Source organism: Hirundo rustica, chromosome 24, assembly GCF_015227805.2.
Source record: "Hirundo rustica isolate bHirRus1 chromosome 24, bHirRus1.pri.v3, whole genome shotgun sequence".
Classification (NCBI taxonomy): Eukaryota; Metazoa; Chordata; class Aves; order Passeriformes; family Hirundinidae; genus Hirundo; species Hirundo rustica.
Genome location: NC_053473.1, coordinates 1860465 through 1877656, shown reverse-complemented (window position 1 = coordinate 1877656; position 17192 = coordinate 1860465). Strand labels below are relative to the sequence as shown.

The 17192-nt window shown below is 64.1% G+C and overlaps 2 protein-coding genes across 4 annotated transcripts; both read right to left on the bottom strand.

The window, feature by feature from the left end:
• Positions 1 to 1060: 1060 nt before the first annotated feature.
• Positions 1061 to 10026, bottom strand: ATXN7L2 (ataxin 7 like 2). 2 transcript variants are annotated; one of them, XM_040085567.2, is made up of 11 exons: positions 9927 to 10026; positions 6979 to 7137; positions 6749 to 6853; positions 6363 to 6546; positions 6012 to 6274; positions 4652 to 4734; positions 4341 to 4567; positions 3661 to 3841; positions 3384 to 3505; positions 1834 to 2629; positions 1061 to 1368 (listed from the first exon to the last, which is right to left on the bottom strand). In XM_040085567.2, exons 1-11 carry the CDS (start codon positions 10021 to 10023, stop codon positions 1354 to 1356), a joined length of 2232 nt encoding a protein of 743 aa, XP_039941501.1. In that variant the 5' UTR covers positions 10024 to 10026; the 3' UTR covers positions 1061 to 1353. The 2 variants fall into 2 exon arrangements, with proteins under 2 accessions (XP_039941501.1, XP_039941499.1); XM_040085565.1 differs by having other exon boundaries at positions 6979 to 7053; positions 9927 to 10019.
• An 837-nt stretch (positions 10027 to 10863) lies between these two features.
• On the bottom strand, positions 10864 to 17009 carry SYPL2 (synaptophysin like 2). Of its 2 annotated transcripts, none has more exons than XM_040085618.1 (6): positions 16938 to 17009; positions 15664 to 15735; positions 14234 to 14352; positions 13422 to 13623; positions 13148 to 13339; positions 10864 to 11223 (listed from the first exon to the last, which is right to left on the bottom strand). In XM_040085618.1, exons 1-6 carry the CDS (start codon positions 16968 to 16970, stop codon positions 11095 to 11097), a joined length of 747 nt encoding a protein of 248 aa, XP_039941552.1. In that variant the 5' UTR covers positions 16971 to 17009; the 3' UTR covers positions 10864 to 11094. The 2 variants fall into 2 exon arrangements, with proteins under 2 accessions (XP_039941552.1, XP_039941551.1); XM_040085617.1 differs by lacking the exon at positions 16938 to 17009 and adding an exon at positions 16345 to 16477.
• Between the last annotated feature and the right edge of the window lie 183 nt (positions 17010 to 17192).

Here is a 17192-nt window from a genome sequence, read left to right as displayed (position 1 = left end):
GGACCCCTTGCCGGGGTGGGTTGGGGACAGGGTGACACTGCTGGGTGACACCCTGGGGTGGGGGGTGAGGCTGACTCGGGGTCCTGCTGCCCTCCCTGGCCCCCATCTGGGGTGCAGGGGTGAGGTGGGGGAGGCGCCCAGGTCACCCCAGTGACCCATCCCATCGCTCTGACCCCGACCCCGTGCTGGGAGGGGGGTTCTGGGCAGCCCCCCTGCAGCCAGCCCCTCCTGTGATCCCCCAGCACCCAAAGGACCCCATTGACACCCCTAGCACCTCAGTGACCCTTATGGTCCCCCGCCTGTCTCCCCAGCACCCCAAAGACCCCCTGTGGCCTCCAGGACGTCCCCTTTAACCCCCCCTGCACCATCATAACCCTCCATGGGCCCCAGAACCTCCCCGCTGTACTGAGGCCCCCCAAGCAATTCACTGATCTCCCCAGCCCCTTAATGACCCCACTGCCCCCCCCAGTCCCCAAAAACCCTCTATGGTCCCCTGTATCCTCCCAGCACCCCAATGAACCCCACTCGCCCTTATGGCCACCCTCGAGCACCCCAAAACCCTCCTGTGGTCCCCAGTGTGCCCCCATGCAGTGACTTCCCTGAGCCTCCCCGTCACCCCACACCCCCCAGCCAACCGCCAGCATCTCAGTGACCCCACTGACAAACTCCCAGCCCCACAAAGACCCTTATGGGGCCCTGCCCACCCTGCAGCACCCACAGCAGCCCAAAGACCCCTTAGAGTCCCCAGTAAGCCCCCCAGTAACCCCAGAGACCCTTATGACCCCCTGCCCAGTCCCAAAGACCCCCTTTGCTCCCCAGTCACCCTCCACAGCACCCCCGAGCCCCCCAGTCCCCCACTGCCCCCTCAACACTCTTAAAGTGACCCCCTCCCAGCCCCCCAATAATTCCCCACGGTCCCCAACATCCCCCTGCCCCACTGAGCCCCCCATCCCCCAAACCCACGGACCCCCAGCACGCCCTTTCCCTCACCTCTCACTACACAACTCCTTTCTTTTTTACCTCTTTGTTGTGTTTTTTTTTTTTCCTTTTTTTTTTTTTTTTTACAAAAAGAACAAAAACAGCAACAACCGTTTCTTATAAATATCCGCGACCGACGGGGCCCCGGGAGGTCCGGGTGGGTCCCCAGTGCCGCCCCCCCCCTGTCCCGGGGCTGGTTTAGCAGCAAGAGAACAGAACTGAGAGTTTTGAGGTATTTTCTGGAAGTTTGGGATTTTCCTTCGTGGTTTCCTTGGGATTTTTTTGTTTGTTTGTTTGTTTGTTTCCTCTCCCTTCATCGGTTTTCTGGCGTTTCCCGGTGGGGAGGACACAGGGGGGGCCCCCGTGACCCCTCTGTTAATGGGCTTTGGACTGCAGGGGGGAGAGGGGGCGAGTCAGCCCTAGGGGGGGGGACACTGGGGACTCTCCACAGGGTCAGGGGAGCCCCGCGGTGTCCCCAGGGTTGGGGGGTCCTCAGGGTGTCCCCCCCCAGGACAAGGTGTCCCCCCAGGACAGGGTGTCCCCTGGTGCCAGAGCAGGATGTCCCCGTGCTTTTTCCCCCCCAGGACAGGATGTTCCCGTGCTTTTCCCCCTCTGGACCATGGTGTCCCCCCCAGGACAGGGTGTCCCCCCCCAGGACAGGGTGTCCCCCCCAGGACAAGGTGTCCCCCCCCAGGACAGGGTGTCCCCCCCCAGGACAGGGTGTCCCCCCCAGGACAGGCTCTCTCTCAGGACACACCGCCCCAATCCCAGTGTTCCACCCCACCTCCTGCTGCTCCCACTCACCCCGAGGGGGGTCCCCCCTCTTCAGCACCCCCCCACCCCCCCCAGCCCTACCTTCAGGGCGCTCCTCTTCTCCTCGAAACCCGGGGGCGTCCCCGGCTTCTTCCTGCGGATGGAGCCCCCCGAGGCGGAGGTCCCGGAGCCGGGAGGGGCCGGGGGGCCGGGCAGGGGGGGCGCGGCTTTGGGCTTCAGGGGTCGGCAATAGGTGGCCGCGTTCTTGCGCTTCTTCACCTCATCCTCGGAGAGCCCCCGCGGCGCCGGGAGCCCCCCCAGGCCGTGCAGCGGCGACGTTTGGGGCTCCAGGGCGGCGGGCGGGGCGCGGCAGGGCTGGGCGGGGGGCACCCGTCGCACCCGCGGGGTCCCGTTGAGCACGGCGATGGAGGGCGAAGCCGGCGGGGTGAGTTTCGTCTTGCCGGGGGGAGCCAAGCCCTGATTTTTGCCCTTGACGCTGTCCCCCAAACAGGTCCGTTTGTAAGGGGGGCCGCCGGCCGCCAGCGGGGGCTGCCAGGGCCGGGGGTCCGCGTCCGTCCCGCCCGACGCCTCCCGCGCCCGGGGGGATTTGCTGGCCTTGCTGGGGGGCAGTTTGCTGAAGGAGGGCGAGGGGGTGTTGGCGGGGAGGGGAGAGGTGATGGCCTGCGTGCCCCCTCCCCCGCACTCGGGCTGGCTGCAGGCGGCCGCCGCGGGGGGAGAGCCCACGGTGTAGGTGAGGCTGGTGGGGAGCCGGCAGCCCCCCGCCGCCGAGAGGGGCCGCAGGGGCGGGGAAGGGGCTGCAGGGCCGTAAAGGGGGGCAGCGGGGCTGGGGGGGGCTGCGGGGAGGTGAAGAGGGGGGACGACGGCCGGAGGGATCTTCCTGTGGGAAGGGAGGGGGAGGGTGAGATGGGGACCGCTCCGAAACTCCGGCTCCCGAATGCATCCCCCCACGGTTCAGCGGGGGAGAGGTGAGATGGGACCCCTCCAAAGCCCCATTCCCACCCCTCCAACCCCGCCCCGTCCTCCCCAAGTCGGGTGAGGAAAGGTGAGATGGGAGCCGCCACAAATCCGCACTCCCAGCCTCACATCCCCACCTTGTCCTCCCGAGTTTGGAGGGGAAGGGGTGAAAGAGGACAGCCAAAAATCCCCATTACACCCCTGCACTGTTCCACCCCAACTGAGGTGAGGAGGGGGTGAACACCAACCCCCCGCCCCAAAATCTCTGCTCTCGGTCCCGCATCCCCATCTTGTCCTTCCGAGTTTGGGTGAGGAGGGGGTGAATTGTGATCACTCAAATCCCCACTCCCATCTTTGCCCCCCAAAATCCTTCCTGATTCAGGTAGGGAGGGGGTCCCAAATCCCCGCTCCCATCCCTCCATCCCACCTTATCCTCATCAGTCTGGACCAGAACGGGGTGAAACGAGACCCCCTCATTTCCCACTCGCATCCCTTCATCCTCACCTCACCCCGCTCACTCTGAAAGGGCACGGGGTGCAACAAGACCCCCCCAAATCCCCACTCCCTTCCTCCCCCCAATCCCAACGCCATGCCGGGACCCCGCGGAGCACAAACCCTCGCTGCGTCCGGGTGGCTTTGTCCCGTGTCCCACCCCCAGCACGCCGGGACGCGCTCACCTCCACCTGTGCGCGCTGAGGTGCCGCTGCAGCATGGAGCCCAGCGCGGCGCAGAACCGGTCCAGCCGTCGGTCGAACACGTAACAGCCCGGGGTGACCAGGCGGCTCCCGAAGGTGCAGAACTGGGGGGGCACCGCGCCAGGGTCACTGCAGCACCCCCCCCGAGCCCCCGCCCGCCTCAACCCCCCGCCCGGCACGGAGCCCGGAAAAGGAAACGTGGATGGGATTGCTGGTGGAGTTGGGGGTCCCTGCCCCACGCTGGGGTCCCCTCACTCACCGCCTGAGGCCGTGGTGGGCGCACCGGGGCCCGGGGGGGCTCCTCGGCCCCCTCTTCCTCGCTCTCCTCGCTGGACACGCGGCTGCCCCCCTTGGGCAGGGGGAGGGGGAAGCCGCCCGTGCTCCCCTCCCCAGAGGTGGCCGGAGCATCCTCAGGGTCACTGTCAGAGGAAAGTCGGGCCCTGCACCGGAGAGGAAGTTTTGGGGTGCTCGACACTGGGGGGGTCACTGTGAGACCATATCCCCTCCCCATACCCCCACTCCTAATCCTTACAATGTGCCCCCCAATTCAGGTGGGGGAAGGTGAGATGAGACCCCCACAATTCTGCGCTCACATTCCTGCTGCCCTGCCACAGCCCCCAGCGCAGGTGGGGAAAGGTGAGATGGGACCCCCCAAAACCCAACTCCCAGCCTCATCTTCCCCTAATTCGGGTGAGAAGGGGATGAGACAGGACCCCCCAAATCCCTGCTCCCATCCACATCCCCCCAAATACAGCTGCTGAGATGGGACCCCACAAATCCCTGCTCCAAACCCCATCTCCCCCTCCCAGTTCAGGTGGGGAGGGGGTGAGATGGACCCCCCCAAATCCCTGCTCCTGTTCCTGCCCTTTCAATGCATCCCCCCCAATTCAGGTGGGGAAAGGTGAGAGGAGACCCCCCCCAAATCCATGGGGCACTCACCTGGGGGGGTGCAAGCAGTGGGACAGCCTGGCTCGGCAGGGAGGGGTAGTGGGGGGCTGCAGCAGTGAGGGGGTGTCCTGTAGGGCAGGGTGCAGTGGCTCCTTCTCAGGGGGGCTCCTGTCTTTCGGGGGTTCCCCTCGGCGGGTGCTGGCCTTGAGCTCGGCCACCAGCACATCGAAATCCTTGGCCCGACCCTGCACCTCCCGGCGCTGGTGAACCGAGTGGATCTGGGCGACAGCAGGGAGGGGCTCAGGACCCCCCAAAACACCCGGGGTGGGATATTGGGGTGTCCCCTCCCCATTTTCCACTACCTTGCAGGTCAGCAGGCGGGTGCAGAGCTTGTTGGTGTCGGGGTTCCGCACCCCACACTGCCGGTTCAGGTCACACTCCTTACCTGGGGGGACAGGGAGGCAGCGGGTGCTGGGGGGGCACCCCAACACCCCCCACCGGGGCTGGGCGTGGAGCACCCACTCCTCTGAGCAGCTCTGAGCGGGGGACACAGCCCTGAGAAGTTTTGAGGGGTGGGAGGGGGTCACCATGTGCTGCTCCCTCCCCTTTTTGCCCCTCTGCAGGGTGAGCTCCCCCCTTTTTCTGCCCCTTCCCTGGGGTGACCCCCCCCCCCCCATTTTCACCTGGGTCCTGCTAACGGCATTGCTGTCACCTGGGAGTGTCTGTGGGCACAGCAGCAACTGGGAATTTTGGGGGCAGGGGTGACTCCCATATTTTGGGGAATATGTGTTCAACACCCATCTTTTGGGGTGACATATGTCCAAAGCCCATACTTGGGGGGGGCACACACAATTGAGACACATATTTCGGGGTGATGCACGTTTGACCCTCATATTTGGGGGAGATGTGTTATACCTGCATATTTTGGGAGGAACAACACATTTGGCCCCTGTATTTTGGAGGGATACATGTCCAACCCCCATATTTTGGGGTGACATATGTCCAACCCCCATATTTTTGGGGGGACATGTGTTCAACCCCCACATTTTCAGAAGATACACATTTGACCCCGTATTTTGGGGCGACACATGTTTTACCCACATATTTTGGGGGGAACATGTGTTTAACCCCCATATCTTGAGGGGACCATGCATTTCACACCCATATTCTGGGGTGACACATTTGACCCCCATACTTTGGAGAGATACACATCCAAACCCCATATTTTTGGGGGGACATAGATTCAGCCCCTCTATTCTGGGAGACACGTATTCCCATATTTTCCACAACCCTCATATTTTGGTGGGATTGCACATCTCACCCCCATATTTTTGGGGGCCACATATCCAATTCTCATGGTTTTTTGTGGGGAACACAGGTTCAACCCATATATTGTGGGGGGGACACGCTTTCTACCTCTGTATTTTTATGGGGGCCACGCGTTTGACCCTCATTTTTGGAGGAACACATGCGAATTTGGGGATCCATCCTCAGCTCCCGCTCCTGCTGGGGCCATTCCTTGGGAGCAGTCAAGTGGGCGCCCTAAACCTGCAGGATGAGCGGAACTGGGGGGAAGGCAGGGACCCCCCAACCCGCCAGAGGAGCTGGGGGAGCCACTCCCCCGGTACCTACCCCACTGCTAGACCTGGGCACCGCAATTCCGGCACCCGCTGGGATCATCCGCCCCCCCCACCATGGCCGGCAAGGAAAGGGGGGACTCACGCGCCAGCTTCCTGTGGGACCTGGGGGGCGGTTTGGGGGCCCCCACATCCTTCTCCCCCGGAGCGGGGATGCTCTCCGGCATGGCCGAATCCCCCCCGACCCCGGCCGGCACCGGGGGCTCTTTGGGCACCGCGGCAGCCGCGGCTTTCCCCAGGGATTCCTTGGAGTTGGTGGGGACGGCTTTGGGGGGCACCTTGATCCCGTGCCCGTCCGGTTTGGGAATGCTGGGAATCTTCTCCAGGTTCACCACGGGCACGAACAAGCTGTGGAGAAGAAATTCGGGGGAGGAGGAGGCGCGGGATCAAAGCGATCCCGCGAGAGAGCGTCGGTGTCGCCCGTCCCGGCGCTCACCAGAGGTTGTTATCCTTGTCCGTGTGCTCAGGGAGGGGCTGGGCTCTCCCGCGGGCACCGGGATGCTTCTCCTGCAGGGCTTTGGCGGCTCCGGGGGTCCTGCCGGGCACCGGCTGCCCGTTGACGGCGACGTGGCACGCGGTGGCACGGGCGTAGAGCTTGCTGAGTGGGCCGTGCCGGCGTTCTGCCAGGAGGGACGGGATGGGGTGGGGTGGGATGGGATGGGATGGGATGGGATGGAATAAGCTCACTGTCAGCCCACACCAGAGCTGTGAGCCCCTTCCCTGCCCGCAGGCTGCACCCCCACAGCCAGCCCCGCTGGCATTCCCGGTGCTGTTCCCAGCACCACGGGGTGGAATAGGCATTCCCGGGATTGCCTGGCTCACCACAGTGCTTCTGGAAGGCCTGGGGTTTCACCACCTGGCTGCAGTGGTTGCACACCACCAGGTAGAACTCGTCGTGCGCAGGGCAGTGCCCGAAGATGTCCATGTCTGTGGGGGAGAGCTCAGTAAGCTGGCACACACCTGGTGCTGCTAGAAGCACTGCAGACAACGATCCCAGCTTGATGGCTCACACAGCCCTGAAATGCTGCGTTTCACCCCAGAGAGGAGCTCACCTTCCTTAATCAGGGTCATGGTGTCCAGTTTCTTGCTGCCACTCTTCCCATTCTCCTCCAGCTCTGACCCTGATCCTGCCAGAGACAAAATCCTGTCAGTGGCTGGCACAGGGATGCGCCCGGTGCTCCCACAGAGGGATGGTCCTGGCATTCCTGCTCCTGGAACAATTAAACCAGAGAGACAGATCCATCCCGTGAGTGGTGTCACCCCGTGGTGTGTCACCATCTCCAGGGTCCCCATCCTGACAGCCCAGTGCCAGCAGGATGCTCCTGGTGACATCCCAGTACGTGATGTGACGCTCCTGGGAAAATCCTGTCCGGGGATGTGACACCCCTGGGACATATTTGCCCTGGGATAGAACATCCCCGAGGACACCCTGGTGCTGGGATGGGACACCCCTGGGGCCAGCCCCATCCTGGATGGGATGTAGCATCCCTGAGGACACCCCAGCCCTGGCACATGACACCCCTGGGAACATCCTGCTCCCAGGATGTGACACCCTTGGGACACCCTGATTCCCACACAGTCGCTCCACTGGCTGTGCCTGGCTGGTGTCCTGGGCTCTGTTCTGTGGCCACTGAGCCAGTGGCAATGGTCCTGGGCAATGACCTGGCCAGCTGTGCCAAACTGGGTGCCCAGTCCATCCCCAGTCCTATCAGGCCACGCCACGCTGGGCACCCAGTGCCATCCAGCTGTGCCGTACTGGGTAACCAGTCCTGCCTGCCTGGCCATGCCATGCCGGGCACCCAGTGCCATCCAGCTGTGCCGTACTGGGCACCCAGACCCATTCAGATGCACCATGACTGGTGCTGAGAGCCCACTGGGACACTGCCAAGCTTCCAGTAAGGAGCACCTGGCTCCCAGTGTGCCCTGCCCCGTTCCCAGTGCAGGATATCCCAGTGCCCAGGGGCTCCCAGTACCTCCTGCCTGCTCTGGGGTAATGGTGGCAACAAATTCCCAGCCCAGGCTCCCCAGTTACTGCTCTGCTCCCACCAGTGTCCACTGCACCTGGGATACCTGGAATCCAGGATGGGGCACCCCATAACAGGGTTCCCAATGGGGTGCCTGGTGCTGGGTGCCCAGTTCCTGGGGCAGAGATGCTGCTGCCCCGCTCCAGAATCCCAGAGTGGCTGCCTAGTGCCCAGTTCCCAGTGCAAGCACAAGGTGCTCAGTTCCAGGTGCCCAGTTCCTGGTGCCCAGTGTCCAGTGCAAGATTCCTAGTGTTTGGCTCCTGGTACTGGGCAACTTTTGTAGGATGCCCCATTCCCAGTCTCCAGTGCTGGATGTCCAGTACAGGATGCTCTGTTCCCAGTTCCTGGTACTGGGTGCCACGTCTGGCTGTGCAGTGCCAGGTTCCCAGTCCCAATTCCTGGTGCCAGATGTCTGTGCTGCACGCCACATTCCCAGTGCAGGAAGTGCCCAATTCTCAGTACTGGGTGCCAGTATAAGGTTCCCAGTGCCCAGTTCCTGGTGCCAGGCACCCATTGCAGGATGTCAATTCCCATTGTCCGGTGCCCAGGGCTGGGTGCCCCATTCCTGTTTCTGCATGTTCCGGTGCAGGATGCCACATTCCCAGTGTGTGGTCACCAGTGCTGGGTGCCCAATTCCCAGTACTGGGTGCCAGGTCTGCATGCCCAGTGCCAGATTCCAGGTGCCCACACAAGGTGCCCCATTCCCAGTACCAGGATCCCAGTGCAGGGTGCTCAGTTCCCAGTACAGGTTCCCAGTGCAGGGTGCCCCTTTCCCAGTGTCTGGTTCCCAGTGCAGGGTGCCCCATTCCCAGTACAGGTTCCCAGTGCAGGGTGCCCCATTCCCAGTACAGGTTCCCAGTGCAGGGTGCCCCTTTCCCAGTGTCTGGTTCCCAGTGCAGGGTGCCCCATTCCCAGTACAGGTTCCCAGTGCAGGGTGCCCCATTCCCAGTATCTGGTTCCCAGTGCAGAGTGCCCAGTTCCCAGTACAGGTTCCCAGGGCAGGGTGCCCCATTCCCAGTACAGGTTCCCAGTGCAGGGTGCCCCTTTCCCAGTGTCTGGTTCCCAGTGCAGGGTGCCCCATTCCCAGTACAGGTTCCCAGTGCAGAGTGCCCAGTTCCCAGTACAGGTTCCCAGTGCAGGGTGCCCCATTCCCAGTACAGGTTCCCAGTGCAGGGTGCCCCTTTCCCAGTGTCTGGTTCCCAGTGCAGGGTGCCCCTTTCCCAGTACAGGTTCCCAGTGCAGAGTGCCCAGTTCCCAGTACAGGTTACCAGTGCAGGGTGCCAGATCTTGCTGCCCCACTCCCAGTACCAGATTCCCAGTACAGGGTGCCCCATTCCCAGTGTCTGGTGCCTGGCACAGGGTGCCCCATTCCCAGTACCAGATTCCCAGTGCAGGGTGCCCCGTTCCCAGTGTCTGGTTCCCGGCGCAGGGTGCCAGGTCTGGCTGCCCTGTTCCCAGTGCCAGGTGCTAGTACAGGATGCTTCACTCCAGGTGTCCAGTTCCCAGTGCCAGGGAACATCCTAGGACATGCCAGGACAACCTGCTCCGGGCACCCGGCACCAGAAGCCGGGCACTGGGAACCCTGCACCGGGCATCCAGACCCGGCACTCCGCTGCGCGCCCAGGTCCCGGTGCCGGATGCCGGGTCTGGATGCCCGGTGCAGGGTTCCCAGCGCCGTTTCCCAGTGCCCAGCTCAGGATGCCGCGTTCCCGGTGCCCCGTTCCCGGAGCAGAACGAGCCGTTCTCGCTGCCCGGCGCAGAACCCGCTTCTCGGTTCCCAGCGCCCGGCGGAGGATGCTCCGTTCCCGGTTCCCAGCGCAGGACGCCCCGTTCCCAGCGCCCGGCGCAGGATGCCCCGCTGCCGGGACTCCCCTCTCCCGGCGCCGCTGCCCGCCCGCCGCGCGGCGGCGCTCGGACCGGGGGTCGGCGGGCGCGGCCCCGGTCGCGAAGCCCACCCCCGCCGCCGCCGCCCTCACCGCTGTCGGCGGGCGGCCCGGCCCGCTCCAGCCAGGCGCTCCAGCTCTGCCCCGCGAACTCGTCCAGGCCGGGCACCGGCCGCCGCTCCGCCGCCATCGCCGCCGCCGCCGCCGCGGCACCGCCGCCCCCCCCCCCGCGCCGCCCCCGCCCCGCGCATGCGCCGCGCGCCCCGCCCGCCCCGCGGCACCACGGGCTCGGTAGTCCCGGGGCGACCCCCGCCGGCCCGACCCGAGCCCGGAGCCCGCCCCGCCGTGGGGCACCCGGTACCGCCGCGCCGAGCTGCGGGCACCCGCTGGCCCCCGCTGGCCCGCGGGGCTCAAGTGACCTCTACTCCAGGCTGGAGGCTCCTGTTATCCCTGCACGGGGATGGGGGTAGCCGGTATCCCTATAACAGGTTAGGGGCACTCGGTATCCCTGTACTCGGCTGGGCTTCCCTGTTATCCCCATGCCGGACCCAGAACCCCAGTTATTCCCAAAACCGGCTGGGGTCTGGTATAGTTATTTCTAACCTGGGCTGTGAGCCCAGGGTATTGCCATACAAGGATGGGGTTCCAGGTTATTCCTGTACGGGGCTGGGGACCCCTGTTACAACTATACCAGCGCAGGATCCCCCATTATCCTTCTTCTGGTCTGGGGTTCCCTGTTACCCCTATATGCAGCTGGGAGTCCCCGCCATTATTCCCATACCAGGCTGGGGTCCCAGGTGATCCCTAGACTGGAGTGGCACTCCCAATATTATCCCAATACTGGACTGGAGTTCCTGATTATCCTTTTACTGCTCTGGGGTCCCCTGTTACGTGTCTGAGACCCTCCATTAGCCCAGCACTGATCTGTGGTCCGCAGTTAACCCCATACCAGAGATGGGGACCGGTTTATCCCTGTATGGACCGGGACGTGTGCGCACCTCCGCACCGAGGCAGACACCAGGAGCCCCAATCCAGAGCTGGTACCCAGGACTTTATGAGCCCCATACAGACATGGACCCCTCGGGGTGACACACAGAGCCCCCGACAACAAGCGGGACCCCCGGGGTTCCGTGTCCCCTTCAGCATCCGAACCCCCGGCGGCTCCGAGCCCGGGCACAGCCACACCCCGTCCCCGGGCTGGCGGCCGGCGCGAGGTCCCGGGGGCCGGGCGGGGTCCCCGGGCTGGCTCGGTCCCCGGGGGTCACTGCTTGTCGATGGCGCCTTGCTCGGCCGCGCCGTCGCGGGGCTCGGGCGGCCGCAGCCACGGCGTCTCCCGCAGCACGAACCAGCAGTTCCCGGCCCACAGCAGGAAGTTGAGGAACCCGAAGAGCTGCAGGAGAGGAAAGGGGAGAGGGGAGATGACAGGGAAGAAGGGAGAGGGTCCCACAAGGCATCCTTGAGGGAGCATAGCACCAGCAGCCCACACACCGGCACCCCGTGAGCTCCAACAGCCCCATGTACAACACACATTGTACGTGCCCCATGCACCCCTCACACCCCATATGTTCCCTACACTCCATGTACAATGTACACCGTGTGTACCCTATACACCCCATACACCCCATACACTTCACACATTCCCTATACTCCATGTTCCCTGTACATCGTGTGTGCCCTATGCACCCCACACACCCCATACACCCCATACACCCCATGTTCCCTGTACATCGTGTGTGCCCTGTGCACCCCACACACCCCATACACCCCATACACCCTGTACATTACCTACACCCCATGTACCCTGTACATCGCGTGTGCCCTATGCACCCCACACACCCCATACACCCCATAATTCCCGTACACCCCATGCACCCCACTGCGCTCCAAGCACCCCATGTACCCCACGTTATCCATGTGTAACCCACGTCCTGTGCCCCACACACCCCATACCCCCATGTGCCCCATGTGCTCCATGCACCTCAGGTACATCATGCACCCCATGTGCCCCACAACTGTGCACCCCATGGACCCTGTGTGCCCATGTGCCTCATGTACACCGTGCTACCCACGTCAGATGCTCCTCATGCACCCCACTACACCCCATGAGCCCTATAAACCTCACACCCCACACGCCCTATGCCCCCATGCACATCATGTACCCCACACATCCCAAACACCAACACCAGGGACTGCATCACCACCACCCACCCCATCAGGAATCCCTGATGGCTGGGGGCGTGCAGGGTGGATCCCACATCCCGTGGGGTCGAGGCTGTGGAAAGTTTTCACCCACATTTCCAGGAGCGTGCCCCTATTTTTCATCGGTGTGTCCACATTCCCACTGCCCTCTCCTGGCTGAGCTCAGGAACCCGGCGCACGTGTGCACAAACAAGGACACGAGTGTGTGAGCGTGCACCTGTGTGCAGCTGCATGTGTGCACGTGTGCGCGCCGTGCGTGCGGGGTGCGCTCACACCTCCACATGCGCTGTCCCGTGAACACACGTGTGCACTGCTGGGCCTTCACACGCACAGGTTTGCAGCCTGGGGGTTGCATGTGCACACATGTGCTGCTCAGCCCTGCTTGAACCCCTTAAACCATGCTCCCAATGGAAAAATTACATGTATTTGGCCATGTGTGCACACGTGTGCTGCTCAGCCCTGCTTGAACTCCTTAAACCATGCTCCCAATGGAAAAATTACATGTATTTGGCCATGTGTGCACACGTGTGCTGCTCAGCTCTGCTTGAACCCCCTAAACCGTGCTCCCAATGGAAAAATTACATGTATTTGGCCATGTGTGCACACGTGTGCTGCTCAGCTCTGCTTGAACCCCTTGAACTGGGCTCCCAATGGAAAAATTACATGTATTTGGCCATGTGTGCACACGTGTGCTGCTCAGCCCTGCTTGAACCCCTTGAACTGGGCTCCCAATGGAAAAATTACATGTATTTGGCCATGTGTACACACGTGTGCTGCTCAGCCCTGCTTGAACCCCTTGAACTGGGCTCCCAATGGAAAAATTACATGTATTTGGCCATGTGTGCACACGTGTGCTGCTCAGCTCTGCTTGAACCCCTTGAACTGGGCTCCCAATGGAAAAATTACATGTATTTGGCCATGTGTGCACATGTGTGCTGCTCAGCCCTGCTTGAACCCCTTGAACTGGGCTCCCAATGGAAAAATTACATGTATTTGGCCATGTGTGCACATGTGTGCTGCTCAGCTCTGCTTGAACCCCCTAAACCGTGCTCCCAATGGAAAGATTACACCTATTTGGCCACGTGTGCCCCTGTGTGTGCCCGTGCTGCCCTCACCACCGAGATGTTGGCCAGCCCCATGGCCGGCGTGGTGCCGGCGTTGCAGACCACCCCATCGCCCTGGCAGACCCCCATGGCAGCGATGAGGGCGGAGGGGCGCGTGGCCGCCTTCACGTCGCTCAGCCCCTTGCCCCACGCCGCCGCCGCCACCAGCCAGAAGAAGGCAAAGCAGACGGTGACGCAGAAATCCTGCCAGGATGAGAGACCGGGATCAGCTGCCACGCTGGCACGGCGCTGGGCTCTCGTGTCCCGAGGGATGAGCCTGCCTTACTGTGAAGGGGAGCTTCGTGTTTTCGGTGTACAGGGAATGGAAGCGGAGGTAGAGCACCAGAGCCGCCATGGAGTAGAGGAAGGAGAAGACCCCCAGGGTCACGAAAAACTCGGCGGGAGCGGAGAAATCACCAACGAGGTACAGGGTGCGGGCTTCTGATTCCTCCTCACAATTCGGCATCCCAAAGGGAATCTGGTATAACCTGGGATAGAGGCAGGGGGGTGTCAGGGGGCTGGGAATGGGGAGGATGGTGGGGGTAGGTGGTACAACCACACTGGGTCGGTCCCCTGGGAATGGAGATGATGACAGGGATGGCTCGAATTACCGGGCTGGGGCAGTCCCCCTGGAATGGAGGGATGGATGGAAAAAGTGCTGGGGTGGTCCCCTGGGATGGAGGGCACAGATCCACTGCTGTAACCTGGATTCTCATCCAGGGTCTAGTGCTCTGGCATGGGGCCGGTGGCAGAGGAAAGGGGTTAGAACCGTGACTCTCATCTGGCCCAATTCCATCTCTGCCTTCCCAGATAAATCAGGATTCCCGTGGTCTTCCCTGAGTACTGAGAATTCTCCTCCTTCCCCACCCCGGTCTTCTGTGATTAACAAGAATCCCCCGGATGGTGTCAGGCACTGAAGCCAGGGGATGCCCCATGGTGTCAGGCTGTGGATGGTCCCCAGCTGAACACGGCACCGCAGAGACCATGGCTGTGGTCCCATGGAGGTCCTGCCAGCAGGAAGGGAGTCTAACCCCAGCCCAACACCCCCAGCTTGTCTGGGGGCAGTCCTGGGGGTGTCAGGGCTCAGCACCCCCTCACCTGAAGGGGTACCCGAACTGGATGCTGATGGCTGTCATCCCTCCGCTGTCACATTTCACTGTGGCTCCGGTCTCGCCGCTGAAGGAGCCGCAGGAGCCGAAGGCGAAGATGGCAAAGAGCTACAGGAGAGGGCAATGGGTCCGGGGGGGTTGAGGCCCTGGGGGGACCCCTTTCATCCTTGGGGGGCGGGTTGCATCCCCTGCTACTGAGTAACGGGCAAGCTGCCACCCCCCAGCTGCTGGCCTCCGGTGCCTCCCTCCAACACTGGAATTCTACTGGCACTGGGATTTGAGGATGGGGGTTGGGACATCAAGGCCAAACCCACCCTGACCCTTGATTTTGGGCAGGGTACCGAGTGCCAGAGTGGGTTTCCAGACAGCTGGGAGCATCCCCATGGTGGGACCCCCGGAGCCGTCCCCTCCCCAGGAGCCAGCACTGCCCTCCCTTGCCGCTGGAGTCACACTGCCCTCATCTCCTGGATGAGGGTGCTGGGAAAACACCATTCCCAAAGTGCAAGTCCTCCTGGCCGAGCTCCCAGCTTCCCGGGCGAAATGGGCAATCTAACCCAGCAGGCCTGAGGCCGCAGGGATGGGCAGCCCCATGTGTGGCACGCAGGGTTTAAGCAGGAGTGTCGGTGGATCCTCCAGGGATTTTCTCCTCCTTTTTGTTTTTGGGCTGTCTTTGCAAGTGGGGTCTGATGCCATATGGTGGCCTCAATGGCAGCGGGAGCCCAGAGCCCCCTTGGGTGGGATTATGCAAAGCAAAGAGCTATAGCATGGCAGGAAAGCCCCTCAATCTGCTCCTCCTGGTGGGAGATGCCCAAAGAGGGCTGAGTCCCCCCCATACCTCAGTTTCCTCCAGGAGCCCCCCGGCCTTGGCAAGGCTGAGCTGCAGAAATGCCACCCTGAAATCCAATCTCCCAGGGAGCCATTCATGGCATGGCCGGGACGGGACAGAGCCACGGGTGCTTGGCTCCCCCCCTGTCCCCAGGGTCCCCCTTCCTGGGGCCCACTGACCCTCAGTCCCTCTCCCCACCCACCCACCCAGTGCCCCCTGAGCCCGTGGGAACGGCGGGACCCTGACACCCCGATGTCACCGTCCCCTTTGGCACGGCTGGGCAGAGCCACCTGCTCAAGGTCACCGGGGAGGGGCTGGTGGCCTGAAGCAGGCGTCCGTGTGGCCCCGCTCCCCTCCTCCCCCGGAGCCCCCAAAACGAGGTCTCCACTCCTGCTGCTGATGGGGTGCAGGAAGCTCTGGAGGGGCAGGGAGGGGTCTGGGATTCCTTCATTCTGGGGGGGGGTGCTTCAGGAAAGCAGTGGAACACCCCAAATCTGGGGGACCCAGGTCCTCGGGGGGGCAGCACCCAGCAGTGCTGGGGAAGGGGCTGTGACGGGGCGTCCAGGGTAGGGGACACACCGGGGGTCACTCACCCATTCCAGCACCTTGATGAAGCCCAGGGGCTCCTGGAGGCGGCCCCAGCGCAGCCCACGAAGGACACGGTCCTGCAGGAGACAGCGCCGGGAGTCAGGGAGCACCGGGACGGCACCGGGACGGCACCGGGGAACCAGAGCGCCTGCCCCGGGAGAGCGGGGGGCTACTGGGAGACGGGGGGCTGCACCGTGGGCTACCCAGGGTTGCCACAACGGGATTGCCCCGGACAGGGGGCTGCAACGGGCTGGGGGTTATCTCGGTGGAGACGGGTTTCTCCGGGAAACCGGGGAGACTGCACCGGGGGCTGCCCCGGGGAATCGGAGCGGCCGCACCGGGGGACCGGGGAGCTGCCCCGGGGAAACGGGGGGACTGCAACGGGATTGCCCCGGGCAGGGGGCTGCCCTGGGGGTCCGGGGAACGGCATCGGCCACGGCACCAGAACACCGGAGGGGTGCGCCGCGACACCGGGACGCTGCACCGGAGGTCGCACCGGCGGCTGCAGCGGGACACTGTGGGCTTCTCCGGAGTCGGCACTGGAACACCATGGACTCCTCCGGGGATCGGCTCCGGGACACCGGGGGGAACACCGGGAGTTGCCCTGGGAAACTGTGCCGGGACACCAAGGGGCTGCACCCGGAGCCTGCCGCCGTCACCGGGAGGGGAACGCACCGGAGCCCTACCTGGAGCCGGGGCGCTTTATCACCGGCCGCGGGGGCGCCGGGCTCTGACATGGCCGGGCCGGGGGCGGTCGGTGCTGCCTCCGCCGCCCGCTGGGACGGCTCCGCTGGCGGAGCCGCCACCGGGCACCCCACCGCCCCCGGGGCGGGCAGCACCGCCCCGCCCCCGGCAGCGCCCCTGGGCCGGCCCCGGGCCCCCCGGGACAGCCCCCCGCCCCGGTCCGCCCCCAGGCCCTCCGGCCAGCGCGGGATGGGCAGCGCCCCCCGGGGGGGGTCGGTCCGTCCGTCGGCTCCTCCGATCCCCCGGTAGTCGGGAGCGCTGGAACAAGCCGGGAAGCCCCCCGCTAACGGGGCCGACAAGGAGGCTGCCGGCGCCGCACCGTGTACTGGGCGTTGGGGTGCCGGTATGTCCCCGGGGGCCCCAGGGGCACACACCCTCTCCCGGTATCTCCTCCCGCTATTCCCTTCCCGGCACCTCGTCCCGGAGTCCCTTCCCGAGACCGCCTCCAGTAGCTTCTTCCCGGTGCCCCCTTCTCGGTATCCCACCCCTGGTACCGCCTCCCCGATTCCCTTTCCCGGTACCCCTTTCCCGGTACCCCTTTCCCGGTGCTCCCTTCCCGAGCCCCCATTCCTGGGAGCCTCTCTCAGCCCCGCGCCGTGCCCGCCCGCAGGCCCCGCCCCCTGGTGCCCTGGCACCGCCCCTGGCACCGCCGCCACGCCCCTCTGAGCACCGCCCATCCCGCCCTGGCCCCGCCCCGCCGCTCAGACCGCGCCTCTCCGGAGCCGTGACCACGCCCCCGATGCGCTGGACACGCCTCTCGCGCTTTGGCCACGCCCAAACCCGCCCCGCT